The sequence below is a fragment of the Ranitomeya imitator genome, chromosome 2 (genome assembly GCF_032444005.1).
Source record: "Ranitomeya imitator isolate aRanImi1 chromosome 2, aRanImi1.pri, whole genome shotgun sequence".
Classification (NCBI taxonomy): Eukaryota; Metazoa; Chordata; class Amphibia; order Anura; family Dendrobatidae; genus Ranitomeya; species Ranitomeya imitator.
The window spans coordinates 834,685,392-834,711,761 of NC_091283.1; the positions used below are offsets into that span (position 1 = coordinate 834,685,392).

Sequence of the window (26,370 nt, forward strand, 5' to 3'; positions counted from 1 at the left end):
GGACTATGGGGTGTATTATACAATATGGAGGACTATGGGTGCTTAATATATTGAGGTATATGGGCTGTGCATTACACTGTGTATTATACTTTATGGACACTATGGGGAGTGTATTATACTATGTGGAGGACTATGGGAGGTGCATTAAACAATATGGAGGACTATATGATGAGTACACACACAATACAGGATACAGCTGGCTTCAGTAAATGTCTTTATATAGCATTTGTTACATTATTACATGTATAGGGATACAAAGGCACAGATATATTAGAAAGGAAATGTCACGTAATACATAGTGCAACCGAGTGATCCCTGTAGATGAATCTTATACTAGTCCCTAATATCCACCCCCTGACACAGGTATGCAGCCTGTCTCCTTCCAGCTGAGGTATATACTGATCCCTGCACTTAGAGAGAAAATCCAGTCACTACTGATATCAGCATTATTAGTGCAGAGTTTATAGTTACGATCTGCTTATTATTACCTACAGTTAATTACTGAGCATAACATACCATATTTCTGCAAGGAAATGAGTGTTCCTCCTCAAGGAAATCCATGATGTTCCCCTAGCTGTAAGCATAAGACTATCATAATACTGCCTTGCATGGACAAAAATTCTTAGTATTATAGTACTGCCCCAATAGATAAAAACTATTATTATTATAATACCGCAACACATGGACAAAAAATACTAGTATTATAACACTGTTCTCCTATAGAAAAAAAATTGTACTACAATACTGCCCCCCATACTCAAAAAATATTAGTACTATAATACCGTGACCCATGGACAAAAATTAATAGTATTGTAATACTACTCCAATGGATAAAAATTATTATTACTATAATACCGCAACCCATGGACAAAAATTAATAGTATTATAATACTGTTCTCTTATGGACAAAAAAATTGCACTATAATTCTGAATCCTATGGACAAAAAAAGCACTATAATACTGCCCCCTACGGACAAAAAATATTAGTACTATAATACCGCACAATTCTGTTCTGTTAGGGACAAAAAATTGTACTATAATACTGCCTCATATGGACAAAAAAATATTAGTACTATAATACTACCCCCAAAATATAAAATAGAACTACTATAATACCGCCAATTATAACCATTATAATACTGTCCCCGTGATCAAAATATGCTAGGAAAGTTAATATATCGGACTAGAATTGCTCTTTAATGATTGTGCCGCTTTTTTAAAAGTTGTCCTTTATGTGCAGTGACCCCCAACTTCTTCTATGCCAGCACCACCATAGAAAGCATTCCAGAATCGGAGATTCGATTTTGCACTACATGGGGGTATGTGGAGACTGAATAGGTGATAGGGTCAGGATGAGTGACAAAGGGCCCATATAACAGTATTGCTGTGGATTCAGTGTCCTGGAGAAGGTCACCCCACTACTGGAGTGTATAATAGTGGGGGTTCATGTATGGACTTTTCTGTAATTAGTTCCCATCAGTTTCATCCTCAGCAGGTTCTTGGGGTTCAGGGAGGCGTCGGGGAGGGAGTCCGGCCAGCTGGCGGCATTTGTCTTCTGTACATAGGAGAGCAGAGACATCACAATGAGTCAGGTGGGCTTTGTGTATGGTCCACCATGACGTGTCTATGCTGAAAGACTCACCTTGCATGATCTCGTCCTCCTTGCACATAATCTTCGTGCAGATCTCCTTGTTTATCATGTAGATACGTCGGACGCTGTAAGAAGAACGTAATGGTTAGAGGTAAAGGGAGGTACGGGAATCTCGGTGGAAAGGACGGGATGTCTGTGAAGGTTGATATTGGCACATGGTTGGACCCTACAGACCTCCATGTGCCACCACTTAGCATCTAGAGGAGAGTCATTCGATGGAACATGCCACATTTTTTCCTGGTGTATCCATATAAAATTGGAGGTACATGGAAGTACAATGTGGGTGCCATAGCAAAGGCCCATACAATACAAATCTCTTGGAAGGATTACCCCATTAACTAGGGGAAGGGACACATTGGCCACAGCTAAGTTGTAGGTAAGTTTGTCCATTGACTTTTCATTCCACCTTGATGCAACTTGACCAGACAGGAAATGAGATCACAAACCACAAATTTCACAAATTTGTGACTCCATCCTGATGCAAATGGACTAACACATATAGTAAGAATAAGGGGGCGGACTGACGGGCGTATTTCTTGTGTGAGGATTGCATCGCAGTGCATGGACTGGCCCGGCATCGCTCAGGACGACGGTCAGTCTGAGGATTCCAATGCGATCCTTGCATGAGAAATACGATCGTCTGTCTGCCCCTAAATATAATCTTCCGAAGGTTTTAGCTGTGCACAAGGTGTCTTCTTGATGAGTTTTCGGAGCAAAGCCTATACGTTTTTTAGAAAGATTTTGTAAAGTTTTGACTCTAAGACATCCATATAACACTGTGCTGACACCACCATAGTCTAACCCTCGGCTAAATAGTGGCTTTTTTGAGGGTACCTGGAAGAAACCCACGCAAACACGGAGAGAACATACAAACTCTTTGCAGATGTTGTCCTTGGTGGGGTTTGAACCCAGGACTCCAGCGCTGCAAGGCTGCTGTGCTATCCACTGCGCCACTGTGCTGCCCCAAAAGTGCATAAAGTCTCCAGTGCATAAAGACTCCAGTGCATAAAGTCTCCAGTGCATAAAGTCTCCAGTACATAAAGTCTCCAGTGCATAAAGTCTCCAGTGCATAAAGTCTCCAGTACATAAACTCTCCAGTACATAAAGTCTCCAGTGCATAAAGTCTCCAGTACATAAAGTCTCCAGTACATAAAGTCTCCAGTGCATAAAGTCTCCAGTGCATAAAGTCTCCAGTGCATAAATTCTCCAGCGCATAAAGTCTCCAGTACATAAAGTCTCCAGTGCATAAAGTCTCCAGTACATAAAGTCTCCAGTGCATAAATTCTCCAGTACATAAAGTCTCCAGTACATAAAGTCTCCAGTACATAAAGTCTCCAGTGCATAAAGTCTCCAGTGCATAAAGTCTCCAGTGCATAAATTCTCCAGCGCATAAAGTCTCCAGTACATAAAGTCTCCAGTGCATAAAGTCACCAGTGCATAAAGTCTCCAGTGCATAAATTCTCCAGTGCATAAAGTCTCCATCCAGTACATAAAGTCTCCAGTGCATAAAGTCGCCAGTGCATAGAGTTGCCAGTGCATAAAGTCTCCAGTGCATAAAGTCTCCAGTACATAAAGTCTCCAGTGCATAAAGTCTCCAGTGCATAAAGTCTCCAGTGCATTTTTTAGCTTTGGGTATTTCTGGGCTTTTTGTGTTACATCTATGGTTTTTTTAGTCTTGCATTGTAGTTTTGTTTTGTTTTTTCATTTTTTATCCAAACACGCTGCAGATGTGGATTTTTTCTTGTGTTTTTCTATAGGACTTGAAAACTCCAAGAAAGAAGTTATCTGCACATCAGATTTTCAAAACTATTTAAAAATGGCAAACTAAAAAATGCTAAATAAAATACCTTTCTGTTTGTACTTTGAGAAATGTGTGATACAGACCTGGTGACACACAGGTAGCTGATGCACTGTTTGACCGGCTTCTGTACCGAATACACGCGGGTGCAGGGATACTTCACCTCCTTACAGTCTACGAGAAAGAAAGGAAAAAGGTCAAATAAATAACCGGCAACTCCAACAATGCATTTGTAGACTACAAGTTCTCTAACTTCATGCATCTATACAGCGGTCAGAGGTCAGAGCTCCTGTTTTCTGACACACAGCTCCAAACCCTCCATCACACCTCCCTGCTCTCCGAATTTGGTAATCTTGGGCTGTATTGAAGGCAGACGCAGATTATACACGTACATAGAGATATATCGAATCGTAACAATGTATTTCTATGTTCCGTGTATACTAGAGGTGAAGAAAAAGTCTGATTTTTTTTGTTCCTATGAAACTACCAAAAAATAACAAAAAGCAATCACAGAAATGTCATTTTTTTCTTTTTTGTGAGTTTTCTTCAACATTACAGGCAGGAGATAAAGCAATTGAGCCACAGGCTCTGGTGATGTCACTGGGAGAATTTTGTGTACTTAATGTGTATTGCAGGCTCTGACTATAGGCAGATTATACTGATACATGTGTATTTCTATGTCCCTGGATTCTAGGGGGAGAATAAAAGATTATTTCTTCTTAAAAAATTACTAAAAAAAGAAAAACAATTACAATAATGTAAATTTTATTGAGCTTTTTAAAAAAATAATAAACATCATAAATCACCAAATACCAGACATGTTTGGCGTCCCTGTAAACGTAACAATGCGCGCAACAAAGATTTCAGTTTATTTATGGGAATTGGAAAATGGTGTAAAAAAAAATGTCGTGATTGATATTTTTCTCTATTAAACTCATAAAAAATGTAGTAAAAGTGTAACGCTGAGGCCGTGTCACACGTAGCGTAAATGCTGTGTTTTTTTCCACTGCTTTCTTTTCTGCGGGTGTCCTCCTCACCACACAGCGCAATAACAATCTTCTCTGATTATTGCGTGCTTGCTGTTTTTTTTTTAAATTCTGTCCTTAAAAATGCAACAGCTTTTCTTTTCTTGCTGTTTTTTCAGGCTCCCCATAGAAACACCAAAATGGCAGAATGCAGCAACGTCATTAGAGGCACAGAGGCCGGAGATTTCATGGAATCACTTCCACTTCGCTTGGACATTTAGAACGTGTTCACAAGTAGCGCAAATGCTGCCTTTTTTTTCTGTTCCTTTTTTTTGCACAAAAAAATTCTGCTGTGTTTAACTGTTCAAGCAAAGTACAACCCCTGGCAAAAATGATGGAATCACCGGCCTTGGAGGATGTTCATTCAGTTGTTTCATTTTGTAGAAAAAAAGCCGATCACAGACATGGCACAAAACTAAACTCATTTCAAATGGCAACTTTCTGGCTTTAAGAAATACTAAAAGAAATCAAGAACAAAAAGTGTGGTAGTCAGTAATGGTTACTTTTTTAACCAAGCATAGGGGAAAAATTATGGAATCACTCAATTATGAGGAAAAAATTATGGAATCATGAAAAACAAACAAACAAAAAAATACTGCAAAACATCACTAATATTTTGTTGCACCACCTCTGGCTTTTATTACAGCTTGCAGTCTCTGAGGCCTGGACTTAATGAGTGTAAACAGTTCTCTTCATCAATCTGCCTCCAACGTTCTCTGATTGCTGTTGCCAGATCGGCTTTGCAGGTTGGATTCTTCTCATCGACCATTTTCTTCACCTTCCACCAAAGAATTTCAATTGGATTGAGATCCGGACTATTTGCAGCCATGACATTGACCTTATGTGTCTTTTTTCAAGGAATGTTTGCACAGTTTTTGCTCTATGGCAGGATGCATTATCATCTTGAAAAATGATTTCATCCTCAAACATCCTTTCAATTGATGGGATAAGAAAAGTGACCAAAATATCAACATAAACTTGTGCATTTACTGAAGATGTAATGACAGCCGTCTCCCCAGTGCCTTTACCTGACATGCAGCCCCATGTCATCAATGACTGTGGAAATTTGCATGTTCTCGTCAGGCCGTCATCTTTATAAATCTTATTGGATCGGCACCAAACAAAAGTTCCAGCATCATCACCTTGCCCAATGCAGACTCGCGATTCATCACTGAATATGACTTTCATCCCGTCATCCACAGTCCACGATTGCTTTTCCTTAGCCCATTGTAACCTTTTTTTCTGTTTAGGTGTTAATGTTGGGTTTCGTTTAGCTTTTCTGTATGTAAATCCCATTTCCTTTAGGTGGTTTCTTACAGTTCGGTCACAGACGTTGACTCCAGTTTCCTCCCATTCGTTCCTCATTTGTTTTGTTGTGCATTTCCTGTTTTGGAGACATATTGCTTTAAGTTTCCGGTCTTGACGCTTTGATGTCTTCCTTTATCTACCAGTATGTTTGCCTTTAACAACCTTCCCATGTTGTTTGTATTTGGTCCAGATTTTAGGCACAGCTGACTGTGAGCAACCAACATCTTTTGCAACATTGCCTGATGATTTATCGTCTTTTAATAGTTTGATAATCCTCTCCTTTGTTTCAATTGACATCTCTTGTGTTGGAGCCATGATTCATGTCAGTCCACTTGGTGCAACAGCTCTCCAAGGTGTGATCACTCCTTTTTAGATGCAGAATAACGAGCAGATCTAATTTGATGCAGGTATTAGGTTTGGTTATGAAAATTTACAGGGTGATTCCATAATTTTTTCCTCGGAATTCAGTGATTCCATAATTTTTCCCCTATGCTTGGTTAAAAAAATAACCATTACTGACTACCACACTTTTTGCCAGGGGTTGTAGATGTGATCTAAAGACGTGTCAGAACTGGGCTGTTTTGGTGCTTTTTTTTTTCTCTCGTCTTCTATGTGGAGCCTAAAAAAAAAAACGCATGAAAAAAAAAACTGCAGTTACTTTCTTAAGTGCAGAATCAAAGATTTTCTGTACTATAAAAAACACTTTAGAATCTCTCAAATACGGCCGAAAAAGGCATAAAAAAGTGCAAGAAGAAAGCAATAATCAGGGAGGATTGTTATTGTGTAGTTTGGTGCGGATCCGGCAGAAAACAAAAAACACAGAATTTCTGCAACGTGTGAACATGGCCTTACAGACACAAAAAGCCAAATGGTGTGCAGTGAAGATACATAAATGAGAAAGTTCTGGCGGCTCCGACTGTGAATGAAGGAACAATAAATAAATCCAGTGTTCTCAACTAGAGATGAGCCGGGCGCACAGATGACGTCGCGCTGCTAATCCAAAGCCGCGGCGGGGAAGGTAAGAGGTTGGCTGTCTCCCGTCCAGCCGCCAGGTACTGGAGGTGATGGGCGAATATTTCCTCCTCCCTACTTAGTGTTTCATTGCCACATTAAAGTTCAATACCAGCTCTTTATTAAAGGGGTCTCAATAATAGTGTGGGACCCTAGGGATGGAATTGCAGCACTCCAGAGTCCTGGTTGTTGCAGTAATGTTATTCTTCCACCAGGGGGAGTGATGTTACGTCTGAAGGCAATGAAGGAGATCTTCTGTCCAGGTATCACAACCACAAAACACACTTCACACTCCAGTCCGCCAGGGGGAGCTAAGCTTCTATCTATTAGGGCGCTCCTCACAATTAGGTAAAACTGGTGGGTTGGTTAGGAAGTTAGGCAGAAGCTGACTGGAGGGAGTAGGAGATAGTCAGTGAGTCCCGACCGAGTTTGGCAGAGGCTGATTGGAGTGTGTTCCAGCCAGCTTCAGACTGCGGCCTGCGGAAGACGAGGGTAAACGGAGCTGCGCCTGCCCCACGTGCGGCAGCATCCCAAGAAAGAGACTTTGAAAGGAATTGTGTTGCAGTGAGTGAGCAACGAAGTCATAGCAACAGGAGAGGAACATCAGAGGGAGACCAGCTAGAAGCAGGCTGCCTCCTTTTGAAGCGCAGATCTGGTAGCCAGAACACCAAGGGAGTAAGGATCTCTATGCTGTTACTTCAGAGACTGGCAGGACAGTTGATTCCACGTTGACTGCCCGACCATATACCCAGGAGGCAGGGTGGCAACTTGTGGGGGCCGGGGCGTCTCTAGGGTCCCTATAAAAAGCCTCAGGCCACCAGTCATACGGGTTTGTCCTATCCATCAGGGGGACAGAGAGAAGAGACTTAACATCTACAATAGTTGTGAGGACCTTACCGAGTTGCTCAGCAGGGAGGGACTATAACGCCCAGGCGCTAGAGGAAGGCTATTGAATTCCACCTGGATAAGGGGACTCTGGATGTACCTTCAGACCGGCTGGACTCTGCCTACCCTGTGATCTGGTGCCCTGGACTGTGAATGCTGAAGCCTTCAGTAAAGGTAAAGAGACTGCAACCTTGTGTCCTCGTTATTCGCTGCGCCTTACATCATCCACCATCTACCACCTACACTCTGGGAAGCCCTAGGGACATACTTCACCTGTGGGAAGGTATACCATCTAGCTGCCATTCCATCACCCCAGCGGACCCCTAAGCAGCATCCGTCACCCTGACCGAATACCACAGGTGGCGTCATGAACATTATCCTACAAACTTTAGTCCTTTTATTGGACGCCCCTCAAAGGGCCACAGACCGGGTCAAGCCACCGTGACATCCCTACTGAGTACAGAAGAAGGGCCCGGCTCCGAGTACCCCATTGCCCTGACGTTGGGGCGCTCCAGAATGATGGGAGAAATGCTATCTCTGAGTGGAGTGCCCCTTTAATTTATCTGATTATTAATGTTTTATAGTATTTATAGCATAAAACAGGAGTGGTGTCGGTGCAGTGTATCCTCACCTCCAGGGGTTGGAGTCACTTTACTCCCAGCATCATCTGTAAGAGACACAATTTATGTTATTCTCAATGGACATGAAAATAGATACAAAATAATGCATAAAGAAATCCTGCCAGGACCCCCAAGCCCCCAAGCAGCCACCGTAAAGCATCTGAGCCATATAAAGTCTTTTACGTCCTAAAACAATCTTCATAGCTGAGCGCCAAAATCACCTTTCGGGCCCCATTCAGACGGTTGTTTTCACAAATAAAACACATAACTATTAAGGACCAGTCCGGGAGGCGTCAACCACCAGGCTAGTCCGGGTCAGATCCTCTCATCAGGGCGGGATGCTGTGCGCATGCGCGAGATCTCCTGCTGCAAACAGATTTTGGGGACATTGAGGAAGACGTCAGTCAGGCCGAGGGTCGGGGCGTAATTTTACGGGGCCTGAGTCAGGGTGGAAAAATGTCTGCCGGACTAGTCCAGGCTAATTTGCATATAACAATAAAAGAGATTTTGGCACACATATAAAGATTGTATAGGGACATAAGAACTTTATTAGACTGCAGGAACTGGCGATTGGGGCCCTGGGGGTAGATAAATGGGCTCACACGTGATAATAGTGGGGGACCGGGTACAGAATCTGCACCGAGGGCCAAGTTCTGACCTCACCTGTGTCTGGAGACGTAGTGGTGGTATCATCTGTGTGACAAGAAAAACAAGCCATTACAAGCTGAGTATGGTATAGTACGGTATAATACCGTCTGGTACGGTATAGTATGGTATAGTACAGTATATACTATATACAGTATAGTATGGTATAGTACAGTATAGTATGGTATAGTACAGTATGGTATAGTATGGTATAATACTGTATGGTACGGTATACTACGGTATAATATGGTATAGTATGGTATAATACGGTATAATACAGTATAGTAGTGTATAATTCGGTATAATACAGTATAGTACGGTATAATATAGTATAAAATGGTATAGTATGGTATAGTACAGTATAGTATTGTATAGTAGGGTATAATACGGTATAATACTGTATAGTATGGTATAATATGGTACAGTACGGTATAATACGGTATAGTATGGTTAAATATGGTACATTACGGTATAGTATGGTATGGTACGGTATGATACGGTATAATACAGTATAGTATGTATAGTATAATGCGGTATAGTATGGTATAGTACGGTATAATACTGTATAGTAGGGTATAATACAGTATAGTACGGTATAATATGGTACAGTATGGTATAATACGGTATAATATAGTATAATATGGCATAGTATGGTATAGTATGGTATAGTACAGTATAGTATTGTATAGTAGGGTATAATACGGTATAATACTGTATAGTATGGTATAATATGGTACAGTACGGTATAATACGGTATAGTATGGTTAAATATGGTACATTACGGTATAGTATGGTATGGTACGGTATAATACGGTATAATACAGTATAGTATGTATAGTATAATACGGTACAGTACGGTATAGTACAGTATAATACGATATAGCATGGTATAATACGGTATAGTAGGTTATAATACTGTATAGTAGGGTATAATATGGTACAGTATGGTATAATACAGTACGGTATAGTATGGTATAGTATGGAACAGTACGGTATAGTACAGTATAATACGGTATGATACGGTAAACCAGTGCTTGGTAAGAGCTGCAGGGTGGCGAAATCAAATCACTACATTATTTTTACTAAAACTTCCAGTACCTGATAGGGAAAGAATAATTATTGCAACGTGATAAGAGAGAATCACGGAACGTAACGGATCCCTCGTCCTCCCTTCTGCCAGATCACTGAGCGCCGTTATAGCAATCTATCAAACGCGCCCGTAATGGATGGATGGATTCTACCGCCACCTGGTGGTAGCTCTTTACACTACAATATCTGATTATTTTTTTTTGTTAACTTTTTTGTGTTGCGGTTTCTTTTAATTACCTGATAATTTTTTTTTTTTCACTCAAAAACTTCCCTTGTGTGAACAACTTTTAAAAAACGAAAGAGGCAGCTGCACGTCCTAAAGTTTGTAGATTAAATCTTTTTCTAACTTAAATTTGGAGATGAAGACTTTAATTATTCAGGTGGTGTAATATTTTTTTTTTTTGTCTTTTCAGATAGCATTATTATAAATATAGTTAATATAAGTTTTACACGTATGTACAGTATAGACCAAAAGTTTGGACACACCTTCTCATTTAAAGATTTTTCTGTATTTTCATGACTATGAAAATTGTGCATTCACACTGAAGGCATCAAAACTATGAATTAACACATGTGGAATTATACAGGTCCTTCTCAAAAAATTAGCATATAGTGTTAAATTTCATTATTTACCATAATGTAATGATTACAATTAAACTTTCATATATTATAGATTCATTATCCACCAACTGAAATTTGTCAGGTCTTTTATTGTTTTAATACTGATGATTTTGGCATACAACTCCTGATAACCCAAAAAACCTGTCTCAATAAATTAGCATATCAAGAAAAGGTTCTCTAAACGACCTATTACCCTAATCTTCTGAATCAACTAATTAACTCTAAACACATGCAAAAGATACCTGAGGCTTTTATAAACTCCCTGCCTGGTTCATTACTCAAAACCCCCATCATGGGTAAGACTAGCGACCTGACAGATGTCAAGAAGGCCATCATTGACACCCTCAAGCAAGAGGGTAAGACCCAGAAAGAAATTGCTCAACAAATAGGCTGTTCCCAGAGTGCTGTATCAAGGCACCTCAATGGTAAGTCTGTTGGAAGGAAACAATGTGGCAGAAAACGCTGTACAACGAGAAGAGGAGACCGGACCCTGAGGAAGATTGTGGAGAAGGACCGATTCCAGACCTTGGGGAACCTGAGGAAGCAGTGGACTGAGTCTGGTGTGGAAACATCCAGAGCCACCGTGCACAGGCGTGTGCAGGAAATGGGCTACAGGTGCCGCATTCCCCAGGTAAAGCCACTTTTGAACCATAAACAGCGGCAGAGGCGCCTGACCTGGGCTACAGAGAAGCAGCACTGGACTGTTGCTAAGTGGTCCCAAGTACTTTTTTCTGATGAAAGCAAATTTTGCATGTCATTCGGAAATCAAGGTGCCAGAGTCTGGAGGAAGACTGGGGAGAAGGAAATGCCAAAATGCCTGAAGTCCAGTGTCAAGTACCCACAGTCAGTGATGGTGTGGGGTGCCATGTCAGCTGCTGGTGTTGGTCCACTGTGTTTCATCAAGGGCAGGGTCAATGCAGCTAGCTATCAGGAGATTTTGGAGCACTTCATGCTTCCATCGGCTGAAATGCTTTATGGAGATGAAGATTTCATTTTTCAGCACGACCTGGCACCTGCTCACAGTGCCAAAACCACTGGTAAATGGTTTACTGACCATGGTATTACTGTGCTCAATTGGCCTGCCAACTCTCCTGACCTGAACCCCATAGAGAATCTGTGGGATATTGTGAAGAGAAAGTTGAGAGACGCAAGACCCAACACTCTGGATGAGCTTAAGGCCGCTATTGAAGCATCCTGGGCCTCCATAACATCTCAGCAGTGTCACAGGCTGATTGCCTCCATGCCACGCCGCATTGAAGCAGTCATTTCTGCCAAAGGATTCCCGACCAAGTATTGAGTGCATAACTGAACATTATTATTTGTTGGTTTTTTTGTTTGTTATTAAAAAACACTTTTATTTGATTGGATGGGTGAAATATGCTAATTTATTGAGACAGGTTTTTTGGGTTATCAGGAGTTGTATGCCAAAATCATCAGTATTAAAACAATAAAAGACCTGACAAATTTCAGTTGGTGGATAATGAATCTATAATATATGAAAGTTTAATTGTAATCATTACATTATGGTAAATAATGAAATTTAACACTATATGCTAATTTTTTGAGAAGGACCTGTATACTTAACAAAAAAGTGTGAAACAACTGAAAATATGTCTTATATTCTAGGTTCTTCAAAGTAGCCACCTTTTGCTTTGATGACTGCTTTGCACACTCTTGGCATTCTCTTGATGAGCTTTGTCACGATATTGTATGAAATCTTATGATTTTGTAGCTTGCCTGTTAGCCCATGCTGTGGGTTAAACCCCCCTTCTCTCTCTGGCTCTCTTTGTTTCAATGTGTGAGTGGAGCTTTCTTCTCAATGCTCTACCCTCCCCCCAAGCCAGGAAGGTCTATCCCGCTGGTGGCAGTCCAAAGCACCCTCCAGCTGAAACTGGTCTGATAAGATATGCGGCTCTTTGTTCTGTTATAGTAAGATATTGGGCCACCGATTGGGGCTAGCAAGATAATAAGGATGTATTGTGAATCTCCATCGACGGATTTATCGGCCCCTATAAGCACTAGCCTCTAATTCCTCCAGATAACAAAATACAGATTTCTCTGGAACGGAGTGTAACTACTAGCCCGAATATAGTATCTATAGAGAGCAAATCTTAATACAAGATGGATGAGGGGTGTGATATGACTCTGCCAGATTCTCCAGCGAAAATATGACAATCATAAGAATGGTTGGAGAAAACTTACAGCTGAGCAAAGGAAGGGTGATCGTAGCTCAACCCCTTTTGTGAGGTCACGAGGCTGAAGTATATAAGCCCCACACTTAACCCAGCCGGCAGTCTGAGTTTTTTTTGCCTGAGGACTGGAGCCATACTATGCATTGGGACATTTGGGGAGCTCCGCCCACCAGCATGGTTTTGCCTGATATGAACTGAGAACATGTGAGTTTTACCTTTCTTCTTTATTCCCTTTTATTTTATAATTGCTTTGTACCTATTTCAATTGTCTCATATTGTAACATCCTTGTAATATTTTCTATAAACACTGCCTTAAATCTTTGTGGAGTTTAATATTTAATATACTAGTTTCGTTCTTCCTGCTCTAAAACGTACCCTAAGTCTTCTGAAGGGAATTACGCTACTGTTTTGGGTTAGCTTCGGACCCGTTTAATCGAAGCTGGTGGCAGCATACCTTTGTACTGGGTAGTTAGGAGTCATTGTAGCGACTGCGGCGTTGATAATTATTGTTCCTGCCTGAGTGGAAGTAGTTAAATCGCCTTGCTGCAGCGTGCCCAATAGCCAGTACATAGCAGGCAGCCTTTCTGGCGACGAATTACCCTAGGTGCAGTACCTAATCTGACCTGAGAGTAAGGGGGGCACCAGAGAGCTGCAAGTTTCAAGTGGAACTGTAAGTGGGATATACATAAATCCCTGCAGTTTGTGGTATATTGAAGAGCAGTGGGATACCTAGAATAAGCCCCTGCTGTAAACTAAGAGGTCAATAGCCTTGTGTGTGTTTTTTTTCATCACCTTGTAGCAGAGGAGGGACAACTAAGATAAGCCCCCCTGCACATGTGATAGCCGTCTGTTGGCCTAAAGTCACCCCGATCCGTGACGTGGGGGTAACGGTCACGGTGTGAATCGTGACATATTGGTGGCAGCGGTGTGGATTCGTGACAAGCTTCAAGAGGTAGTCACCGGGAATGGTCTTCCAACAAACTTGAAGGAGTTCCCAGAGATGCTTGGCACTTGTCGGCCCTTTTGCCTTCACTCTGCGGTCCAGCTCACCCCAAACCATCTCGATTGGGTTCAGGTCTGGTGACTGTGGAGGCCAGGCCATCTGGCGTAGCACCCCATCACTCTCCTTTTTGGTCAAATAGCCCTTACACAGCCTGGAGGTGTGTTTGGGGTCATTGTCCTGTTGAAAAATAAATGATGGTCCAACTAAATGCAAACCGGATGGAATAGCATGCCGCTGCAAGATGCTGTGGTAGCCATGCTGATTCAGTATGCCTTCAATTTTGAATAAATCCCCAACAGTGTCACCAGCAAAGCCCCCCCACACCATCACACCTCCTCCTCCATGCTTCACGGTGGGAACCAGGCATGTAGAGTCCATCCGTTCACCTTTTCTGCGTCGCACAAAGACACGGTGGTTGGAACCAAAGATCTCAAATTTGGACTCATCAGACCAAAGCACAGATTTCCACTGGTCTAATGTCCATTCCTTGTGTTCTTTAGCCCAAACAAGTCTCTTCTGCTTGTTGCCTGTCCTTAGCAGTGGTTTCCTAGCAGCTATTTTACCATGAAGGCCTGCTGCACAAAGTCTTCTCTTAACAGTTGTTATGATCAGAGTACCAGACAACCACATTGTAACTATACCAATGCGTAAAATTACGCAAAACAAAACCTCCAAAAGAGGAAAAAAATTACCCCACTCCATATATAAGCATAGACAAATTGTAGAACAATTGAGTGTTCAGGGTTAAAAACAGAGTACTTTATTATACACAAATCAAGTGACACAAATATCATACAAAAGGTAAAATGTAACAGGATGATGTGCAAGATCACCAAAGTCTCCTCTTAACACTTGTTGTAGAGATGTGTCTGCTGCTAGAACTCTGTGTGGCATTGACCTGGTCTCTAATCTGAGCTGCTGTTAACCTGCGATTTCTGAGGCTGGTGACTCGGATAAACATATCCTCAGAAGCAGAGGTGACTCTTGGTCTTCCTTTCCTGGGGCTGTCCTCATGTGAGCCAGTTTCTTTGTAGCGCTTGATGGTTTTTGCCACTGCACTTGGGGACACTTTCAAATTTTTCGGACTGATTGACCTTCATTTCTTAAAGTAATTATGGCCACTCATTTTTCTTTACTTAGCTGCTTTTTTCTTGCCATAATACAAATTCTAACAGTCTATTCAGTAGGACTATCAGCTGTGTATTCACCAGACTTCTGCACAATAAAACTGATGGTCCCAACCCCATTTATAAGGCAAGAAATCCCACTTATTAAACCTGATAGGGCACACCTGTGAAGTGAAAACCATTCCCGGTGACTACCTCTTGAAGCTTATCAAGAGAATGCCAAGAGTGTGCAAAGCAGTCATCAAAGCAAAAGGTGGCTACTTTGAAGAGCCTAGAATATAAGACATATGCCACGAAGTCTGTAATTTATTCTTTTTACTGAATTTTAGAAATTGTCAAAATTTAGCGATGTACCTGGTCATATGGCTGGGAGAATTTTTTTTTTCACCTTTCCCACACTCATTTATAGCTATAACTGCAATGAAATATTATTTTTAGGTAAACTTATGAAATCTGTTTTTTTTGCAAATATGTTACTTTTATACTTATAATAACTTATATCATGGATTAAGGTAAACAAAAATAATAATATAATGATTATGAGAATACTGAATATGACTGGGTTTTTTAAAACTTTTTTTTAACAAAAATAAGGAATTTATTGTAAATGTTTTTTTTATTTGTAATAACTTTTAAGCTTTTTTTTTTTTTTTTTTTTTTTTTTTTTTTAAACTGCAATATATTTGCATATACATTAAAGTATATTGGGCATATTCCATTACATTATGCCTGTAAAGGAGAAAACTATTTAGGTTTTTAGGCAGAGAAAATTGTCCTATACCAATCAGTGCATCCTGGGGCCGACCATTAGTGTGGAAGGCAGAAAAACGAACACAGCAACGTCCTGTGTAGGAAACAAGACAGAACAAGTAGCGCAGACAGCCGCAGCACATACTGGATTACCTTTTTGTTAGATAATCCCTGCATGCGTTGTGACTATTGAACAGCAGCGAGACATGCAGCCGCGGGGTCTCGAACATATTTTTCGAGCACGCCGAAGACACTCGGTTATCACCTGAGCATGCTCAGATAACACCTTATCCCATAAAAAATAATGTTCAAATCACCCTTTTCCCATTCTAAGAATAATAATACAAAAATATAAAATGATTATTATTAATAAAATATTAAATAATTTAAAGATGCAATAGAATAAGAAGTGACCGTTCACTGATCGATTAAATGATGCAAATTCTTTATTCCATGAAGTGCTGGACGTGGACACAAAAGGCCACCAGCCGTTCCGTGAGCGCCCACATTTTGTCTGGCCCCATATTGTAGTGCAATGTACTATTGATATATATAAAATTCCACAATTGTACACTATGTGTTTTCGATCCTCGCAACGACTCCCCAGAAAGTATAAATAAAAAGTGATAACCACACGGAGACGTACGTTTTTTTACCGGCAGCACAAATGACAAGGACCAATACAAGTCTATGGGTCCGTGAAAATGTATGTGTGTCGCCCGTGTGCTGTACGTGTCTAACATTGCAAAATACAGAAAATACGTCATTTCTTTTTCTTTATCTATACCGGAAATACACTGATCACACCAGTCGGTTTTATACGGACATGTGAAGGTGGCCTAAGGCTGTTTGGACAGAAAAATACATAAAAAAAAGTTAAAGCTTTTGGAAAGGGTTTTGCTTCTCAGGATATTATTGACACGGAATATATTGGCACTATACGAATAAAAATGATCATTATATTATACAGGTGATTTATTACGAGATGTAATATTTAAATTGGCCACTAGATGTCAGTGACGGGACAAATTAAAAAAATGGCAGCGCAGACAACTAGTATCCCAGAAAACCGACACGTCTCATCCGTTATGTCTAAATATGAAAGATTAGCTTTTATTCTCCTCTCATCCTCAACCAGAAATATCTGCAGGGCAGGGTAAGAACTCCAGATGTTGGGGTCCGTTATGCGGATACTTTGGCTTAGGATGGCACTTTTATTCAAATGAATGGAGCAGCTGACCGACAGCATCGGGAGCTGCCACTCTGGAGCTGGAAATAGCTGATTGGTGGAGGTCGTCAGTAGTGAAAACCCCCTAGATTATTCCTGGCGGTCATCATTGAGCATTGTAGACATCCCTGTGCAGTGAGCGCCCCCTAGTGGTAGCTACTTGCAGTCTAAATGTAAAAATGTGTCCTGTACTTATAGAAAGAAAGGAGGCAGAAAGAAGGGCAATTCACTGCTGTAAAAAGGGAATGCATGACCAAAGACAGGAATGTGCGCCGCCTCAAGCCTCAGCAAGTTTCTGGACTCGTGACAATATAGGAGAGGCGCGACGTTTCTGCCTCTGGAGATCATTAAACCCTACAATGTGCATTAAGGAAGGAAGACGAGGGCGCTGCACCCACGGGACCACGCCGGGTGACGGCAGCAATGACTCAGATTAGATCGAACTCACCCGAATTTCTCCGGACGACCACATTCCCCAGAGCCGGCAGAACTGCGGGACACAAAGAGACGGACACCCATCAACCATTGTGTAATGTTATATGCTAGAAATGGCATTACCGGGGCGTGAGGAGCAGAAAACCTCAGTATGATGATGATGATGATGATACCCTCAGAACCGTCCCTTTAATGCAGAGCCGATCATTCTGGATATCGTCACACCTGGTCGGATTATCTTGCATTTATATGACGGATTATCAGATTGTCGAATTAAAGGATTTTTGCACTTCTCAGCACAAACCTCAGATTTGTATTGTAAGTTTCAGGTCCACAGTGAGAGACGGCAGTGTAATAATAATACTCACCGACGGCCAAAACTGTGAGGAGCAACAGGCAGCAATGACGAGTGTTCAGTCCTGGCATCTCTGCGGAGAGGAAACGACATTACACACAATTATACACATATTGTATACAGTGGGGGAAATAAGTATTTGATCCCTTGCTGATTTTGTAAGTTTGCCCGCTGACAATGACATGAACAGTCTATAATTTTAAGGGTAGGTTAATTTTAACATTGAGAGATAGAATATCAAAAATAAAATCCGGAAAATCACATTGTGTAAATTATATACATTTATTTGCATTTTGCAGGGAGAAATAAGTATTTGATCCCCCACCAACTATTCAGAGTTCTGGCTCCTACAGACCAGTTAGACGCTCCTAATCAACTCGTTACCTGCAGTAAAGACAGCCGTGTTACATAGTCACCGTTATAATAGACTCCTGTGCACAGACTCCATTAATCAGACAGACTCTAACCTCTACACCATGGGCAAGACCAAAGAGCTTTATAAGGATGTCAGGGACAAGATCATAGACCTGCACAAAGCTGGAATGGGCTACAAAACCATAAGTAAGACGCTGGGTGAGAAGGAGACAACTGTTGGTGCAATAGTAAGACAATGGAAGAAATACATAATGACTGACAATCGACGTCGATCTGGGGCACCGTGCAAAATCTCACCTCGTGGGGTATCTTTGATCATGAGGAAGGTGAGAGATCAGCCTAAAACTATACGGGGGGAACTTAATGATCTCAAGGCAGCTGGGACCACAGTCACCAAGAAAACCATTGGTAACACATTACGCCGTAAAGGTTTAACATCCTGCAGCGCCCACAAGGTCCCCCTGCTCCAGAAGGCACATGTGCAGCCCGTCTGAAGTTTGCCAGTGATCACCTGGATGATTCTGTGAGTGATTCGGAGAAGGTGCTGTGGTCAGATGAGACAGAAAATGAGGTCTTTGATATTAACTCATGTTAATGTATATACATAGAGCAAACACATATATTACACATGCGCAGTGTACACATATACATGTTACACATTCATATACAGAGTGCACACATGTACTGTACATATTACACGTGTATATACATAGTACACACATATACACATATATAAAACCTATAATTAATTGCACAAAAAAGACCTCAATGTACAAAAATACCAAAATTTTATTGAGAAATATTCCAAACTATAAAATACAGCATGATGGAAATGGTACCAAATGGCAGGCACCCCAGGCCAGAGGTAAGCTCATCATAACATAACAACCCACCGCCACATAAATTCAACTACCATTTAGGGTAAGCAGTCTCAGTCACCAAAATGGCATAGTATCATATACCACCCTGGATACATCGCAATAAGTGCGGCGTGATGAGATACAAATGTGCAAAGTAGTACTAATTATATTACCTCTGGACTGATGGTGCCACGACCCCTACGCGCGTTTCGGCTGCGTGTGCCTTCTTGCACATTTGTATCTCAAGTCTTAGTCTCTCAACCAGTACGCGTTTCATTATTCCATTATTATTGGTTTATTCTTTGTGAGGAAAACCCCTTCCTTCCCCAAACTGGCAACGTATCTATTTATCCATTTCTCCTCCCCTGATGATTTGGAATAATGAAACGCGTCGGGAGGCCACGGGGTTAATCTTTGAGGCTTGGGTATCCTAATGGAGGGTTTCCAATGTTACGGGGACTGAAGCATACCCGTTTCCCCACGTCCTGGGATCAACTCAAAGCATCTCTTTGGAGCCGTCTGAGAGACCAGGAGGAACATATGCATACATACCTGGGTGAGACCGTTCCATTTTTCTAAGCAGATATTTTTCTTTTGACTGTGGCAGCTATGCAGTGCATAGCATCTATATGGTACAGCTAGACTCTCTGTTTTCGAGGTTGCTGATAATAATTGCATGAGACCAAAAAGAAACTGCTTTTTTACCACTGCTCAAATTATAAGAGTCTACTGTTTGGGAGACTAAGACCTGAGAACCTATGTGAGTAATTGTTTTTGATACACCCATAAAAGGTGATTTTGGAGTTTGGGGTGTTTTCTGCTACCTTTACTGTGTGTTATTAGTGTTTGTCTTGTTGTTCTTGTCTGTATTGGTTTTTAATTACTAATATTAAAAGTTAAATTTATTTAATTTAGTACCATTTTTACCCTACTGCTGCCACAGTAGCTGCAACATGTGCAGAGTGGAATTCTACCATGTTGGCACATCGCAAATCAAATGGATAACCAGTAGGTCGAAAGACCCCTGTAGCATTGCAAGTCGATGTCCTGTGGGGTGCGATCGGCGGAAGTGAGCACACAGCGACCTTGCTTTCTTGCAGTAGCACATCCAGGCCGGGATAGTGGCAGAGAAATTGCTGTACCACCAGGTTGAGGACGTGAGCCATGTAAAGATGTAAGGCACATGTGTGAGGTTACCCAGGCATAGGGACCCCACCAGGTTCGCACATTGCTCAAACTCAGCATGGATAGTTGCTCACAACTCTTGAGCTGTGCAACTGCAAACTCAAGGGCACATTAATTTAAATACTGCCTGATTGAGGTTAGCCATGGCTGCGGAGTACGGAGGTGGGGGGGATTCTTTCTGCAGTGTTGGGATGCGTGTCTGATTAAGGGAGAGGTTTAGGGTGCATGTGGAGGTCCTAAAGGAGGTGGAGGAGACAAGCAGTGGAGGAACCGTTAGATACAAAGGTTTGGGGATACAAAGACTTGTGGAGCAGCCCCTTAACCACCTTCCCCCACAGCCACCAGAGTCACCCAGTGCCCAGTCAGCAAGATGTAACACCCCTGCCTATGTTTGCTCGTCCAGGTGCCAGTGGTGAAAGGCACCCTGGCAGACAGATTTTTTTTCAGGGAACGGGTGATGTTGTCTGCGACATGCTGGTGTAGCACAGGCACAGCTTTCTTAGAGAAGTAATGTCGACTGCGCAACTTGTACATGGGGACTGCGACAGCCATCAACTTTAGGAGACTTTCCATATCCACAAGACGGAATGGCAGCATTTCTGTGGCCAACAGATTGGATATCGTGGAGTTCAAGCTCTTGGCTTTGAGATGTGTAAGAGGAAACATTCTTTTAAGTGACCACAACTGTGGGACCGAGAGCTGTCTGCTGTGCTGAGAGAGTGTGCAGTAGGGTGAACAGGACAAACTGATGGACTGTGAGTGATGTGCAGGCGGAGATGTTATGGTGGATTGAGAAAGATGTGATGTGCTCTGTGACACAAAAGAGCAGGCATCGCCACTTCTGTAACAGCTGACAGGCTCTCACTCACCCTGAATGTAGCGGGTAAACAAGTGGAGGTTCTGCGGCCAGAGACCTGTCTGAGAACACTTGCCACGATGAATGAGGAGGAAGAAGCAGCAGTTGTGGTTGATGGGACGGTCAGTAGGGTTGAGCGAAACAGGTCAGCACTTTTCAAAAGTCGCCGACTTTTTGCAAAGTCGGGTTTCGTGAAACCCGACCCGATCCCACCCTGGAATCGGGCCGGCAGTCGGCGATCTCAAGTGAAAAGTCGGGTTTCGAAAAAATTGGCGTGGGCTATATCGCCCTGAAGGAAATGTAAAACAAAAAAACCCATAGACTTACATTGGGTTTCGAGTTTCGGCCGATCCCGACCCCGACCCCGACTTTTCAATAGGATCGGCCGATTTCACTCGACCCGACTTTTGAGAAAGTCGGGTTTCGTGAAACCCGACTCGACCCTGAAAACCTAAAAGTTGCTCAACCCTAACGGTCAGTGATTGGCGAGGCCCGCTAGTCTGCATTTTAGTGCAGTGTGATTCCCAGACTACGGCATGTTGATCGCGCATGTGTACCTCCACCCCTGGGGGTTAATGTCTGGTGACAAGGGTCTTGATTCTGTTTGGACCCTACTTCATCCGGACCCAGATCCAACAGGAAAAAAATTGGGCTATCGGTGTAGATGCTTTGCTCCTCTGGGTTCTGTGAATCTTTTGAGCAGACCTCTGATGCTCATGATTTCGATTAGCCAATGTGACCTCCTGAGTCCTGACTGCAACACAGTTTTAGCCCAAACGATTTTGATTAGGAAATGTGGCCTCCTGCCTGCACAACACTATTAGCACAAACTACTTAGATGCTGGGAGGTCACACAGGATCCTATCTAACTATATGGCAACTTGCAGCAGCAGCAGGAGCGGCTTTTCAGCACTGGTACACTGAGAAAATGGGGACAGCAAAACAACATGTCCATTTTTCATATAGAGAGAGACATGTGATTTCGGGAGGCAATGGCAAACATTTTGCGAACACGTTCCCTCATCTCTAGGGAGAACTCGCTGGGTCCTTGCCTCGGTCTGGACATTCAAGAAGCATAAACCATTTTTAAAATATATTTTCTCTGAAACGCCGCAGCATATCAGAGTATAAAATGCCAGACTACACCTGGGGTCCGGGCAGCGTAATTCTGCACCAACACTGAACCAGCAGGGATCCGGTAGGGAATGTGAACTTAGAATCTGCAGAAGTTTAAATGCAGATCTGGCTGTGAACAGAGTAAATGTGGAGTATCGCTGCTGAGCCATAGAGAAATGCAACGGGAAAGACACAGCGCCCAGGACCCAGAAGGGAGGATCTTACAGTAGGTCATTTCTATTACATGGGTCAGGATATTTCCCTCCAGGAGTTTTCCTTCCAGTCTGGCTTTACAGTTCTATAGAAATTGTTGTGTGGCCCTGGAGCTGTCAGCGTTGAGGGCCCCGTTAGAGGACGGTACATTGTTACTAACGTGATCTTTTCAGGAAAAGCCGGTCTGTGAGGTGGAACCAGAACAAAACCGATCTGGAATGTGCAAACAGGCCGCGAAGTCTTACAGAGCATGACGGCGTCCTGCCAAATCACCCGAGGGCCAGAAAGTGAGAGCCCAGAACTTCTCCGCAGTGTGTTTACATATGGCTTAATATCATATGTGAAGCCACAAAATAACAGATAAAAGACGGCAGCAGCCATGCCCCGAAGCGTCACACATTTCAGAAAGATAAAAGCCTAAAGCAGCAGAACTTGTCAGTGCGTCAGTTCTTTCCATCCAAGATCCTGGAGAATCGACACAAACTACAAAAGCAACAAGTAACACCCCCCCTGACAACTACAAGAGCAAGTAACACCCTGACATTTGCAAGAGCAACAAGTAACACCCCGACAACTACAAAAGCAACAAGTAACACCCCGACAACTACAAAGGTAACAAGTAACAACCCGACAACTACAAAAGCAACAAGTAACACCCCGACAACTACAAAGGTAACAAGTAACAATCCGACAACTACAAAAGCAACAAGTACCACCCCCCCTGACAACCACAAGAGCAAGTAACATCCTGACATTTGCAAGAGCAACAAGTAACACCCCGACAACTACAAAAGCAACAAGTAACAACCCGACAACTACAAAAGCAACAAGTACCACCCCCCCCTGACAACCACAAGAGCAAGTAACATCCTGACATTTGCAAGAGCAACAAGTAACACCCCGACAACTACAAAAGCAACAAGTAACAACCCGACAACTACAAAAGCAACAAGTAACACCCCGACAACTACAAAAGCAACAGGTAACACCCCGACAACTACAAAAGTAACAAGTAACACCCCGACAACAACAAAAGTAACAAGTAACATCCGGACAACTGCAAGAGCAACAAGTAACACCCCGACAACTACAAAAGCAACAAGTAACAACCTGACAACTACAAAAGCAACAAGTAACACCCCGACAACTACAAAAGCAACAAGTAACACCCCGACAACTACAAAAGTAACAAGTAACACCCCGACAACAATAAAAGTAACAAGTAACATCCGGACAACTGCAAGAGCAACAAGTAACACCCCGACAACTACAAAGGTAACAAGTAACACCCCGACAACTACAAATGCAATAAGTAACACCCCAACAACAGCAAGGGTAAAAATTAACAAGTAACATCTCGACAACTACAAGATGAACAACTAACACCCCGACAACTACAAGAGCAACAAGTAACACCCCGACAACTACAAAGGTAACAAGTAACACCCTGACAGCTACAAAAGCAACAAGTAACACCCCGACAACTACAAAAGCAACAAGTAACACCCCGACAACAGCAAGGGTAAAAAGTAACAAGTAACATCTCGACAACTACAAGATGAACAACTAACATTCCGACAAATACAAAAGCAACAAGTAACACCCCGACAACAGCAACTGTCAAAAGTAACACCCCAACAACTACGAGGAGGCTCTCTGGCATGTCATGTGGGCAGAGGGACTAATGCATTGGGGTTGAACTTGGCAGAGGGACTCTGTGACTGACACTGTAGGATTACAGGTACATTATGGTCCGCACTGTTGCAGAGTAAGGCTTCTTTCACACTTGCGTCGTGTGACGTCCGTTACAATGCGTCGTTTTGGGGAAAAAATGGATCCTGCAAATGTGCTCGCAGGAAGTGTTTTTTGCCCATAGACTTGTATTGCCGACGGATCACGACATATGGCCATACGTTGCGTCCGTCGTGCACTGGATGCATCGTATTTTGGCAGACCATCGGCATGAAGAAACGTTCAAGGGAACGTTTTTTCGTACGTCGCATCCGCCATTTCCTACCGCCCATGTGCAGCCGGAACTCCGCCCCCTCCTCCCCGGACTAAATGGGCAGCGGATGCATTGGAAAACTGCATCTACTGCCCACGTCGTGCCAAATTTTCACAACGTGCGTCGGCAAGTCGCACCGACGCTTAGCGACAGACCCGTACCGACGCAAGTGTGAAAGAAGCCTAACTGACAGTATTATGAGGAATAGTGTTGAGCATTCCGATACCGCAAGTATCGGGTATCGGGCGATATTTGCGGTATCGGAATTCCGATACCGAGTTCCGATACTTTCAGTATATCGGATACCGGAATCGGAAGTTCCCATAATTCAAACAGCCAGAATTCAGCCAATGAGGAATAATTAGAAGTGTGGGCACATCCTGTTCTGTATGGTGGGCATGTAACTACTGGCATGGCTGTGATTGGCTGTTGAAATGATGTCATGATGCACTATAAAAGTCACTGCCGCCATTTTGGGTTCACTCTGTTGTGAATTCAGTTAGTCAGAACACAGCGTCCTGTCCCTGAGAGCCAGTTTAGAGATAGCAATTTGCTTCATTGTGCTTTACCCAGGCTAATTTAGCAACCGCTGTGTGAGAACCTTGTTTTTGCCTTGCAGGGCTATTCACAGGTGTCTGCAAGGTGTCTGTGTGAGAGCAGCTCACTCTGTAGCCTGGTCTGCAGCCACCGCTGGTTGTAGTCAGCTCAGAGTGCATCGCTGCCTCATACCGTTCCATTGTCCATTTTTCAATAAGTGCAGCCTGCTGCACATTTGTTCAAATTTATCCTATTAGTGGCGTCCCATCCGTATACAGCTAGATTGTGGGAAAACACTATAGGATTGTATAGAGGAGCTTTTTTGGCCTTGCAGTGCCGTTCACGGCAGTCTGCATGGTCTCTGTGTGAGTGTAGCTCACTCTGTAGTCTGTTCTGCAAAAAAAAAAAAAATTAATACAGTTCACCAAACACACCACTTTACAGTTGTGTAGGCCACATTAGCTCATATAAAAGTCTAGTCCACACTTTTGAAAATTAGTGTTTCTTACACCTGTTAGCAGCTGTTCAGGAATAAGCACACCCTTAGTACTTTTCTGCCTATCTTTATCAGTCTACCAAGATGAAGAGGGCAGGGAGTAAGGCACGTGGGCGTGGAGCAGGGAGAGGACATGGGGATTCTGTGCCTGCTGCGGGCACCAGTGACTCAGCATCCCCCAGTTTTAGCAGGGAACAATCCTTCATTCGCAGCTTTGTAGGAGATCGCCGTACCCCGCTGCTGCGGGAAGAACAAATTGAAGCCGTTGTCGGATGGATGGCAGCTAACGCATCGACTTCAATTAGTGCCACATCCTCTCAGGCACAGAGCACTGGAGAGCAGCCATCTGTCTCTTCACTACCTGCCAAATTGCCCAGGCAGTCAGAAAGTCCAGGACAGGAGCCATCTCTACTTCTATTCTCTGAATCTCTTGGCTTGGAAAGAGGGGGCCAGCCAAGCAGCATTGGAGAAATGGAAGAAGAGGCAGTATGCAGTGATGCCCAACAGCTTTGTCTCTCTGATTCTGAAGAGGCGGGTGGGCCAGTGCCTCCGGTAAGCACACCTCAGTACGCATCTGATGATGAGACTCAGGTGCCACTTTCAGGTGCAGTTGGTGGAAGAGGGTAGTGTGGATGATGAAGTCCTTGACCCATCATGGCGTGAGGTACAGGAAGGTGGTGGGAGCAGCTCTGAGGAAGAGATTCCCCGAACGGCCCAAAGAGGGAGAGGGAGGGGGAAGACTGCGGTGCCTGTAGCCTCCACTTCGGCACCCATTAGGAGCATGCCTCTTCCAAAAGCCAAAATGGGTGCTCCCAAGACTTGCAGTGCCTGGTCCTTTTTTGACACAGTTGCAGATGACATTTGCTTAGTCAAATGCAAGCTGTGTAATCAGAAAGTCAAAGAGGGAAAAGTGTCAGCAACCTCAATACCACAAATATGTGGAAACATGTGCGGAACAGGCAAGTGGTGGAGTTACAAAAACAC

General features: G+C 42.9%; 1 protein-coding gene across 1 annotated transcript in view; it reads right to left on the bottom strand.

The window, feature by feature from the left end:
- Positions 1–201: 201 nt before the first annotated feature.
- MFAP5 (microfibril associated protein 5) overlaps positions 202–26,370 on the bottom strand; it is a 39,599-nt gene continuing 13,430 nt past the window's right edge. Inside the window, exons 2-8 of the mRNA XM_069754200.1 lie at positions 17,757–17,816; positions 17,402–17,443; positions 8,962–8,991; positions 8,310–8,345; positions 3,536–3,623; positions 1,643–1,716; positions 202–1,555 (exon numbers count right to left, since the gene is read on the bottom strand). Coding sequence (XP_069610301.1) covers positions 1,467–1,555; positions 1,643–1,716; positions 3,536–3,623; positions 8,310–8,345; positions 8,962–8,991; positions 17,402–17,443; positions 17,757–17,814 — 417 coding nt within the window. The 5' untranslated portion in view covers positions 17,815–17,816 and the 3' untranslated portion in view covers positions 202–1,466. The remainder of the gene's footprint in view (positions 1,556–1,642; positions 1,717–3,535; positions 3,624–8,309; positions 8,346–8,961; positions 8,992–17,401; positions 17,444–17,756; positions 17,817–26,370) is intronic.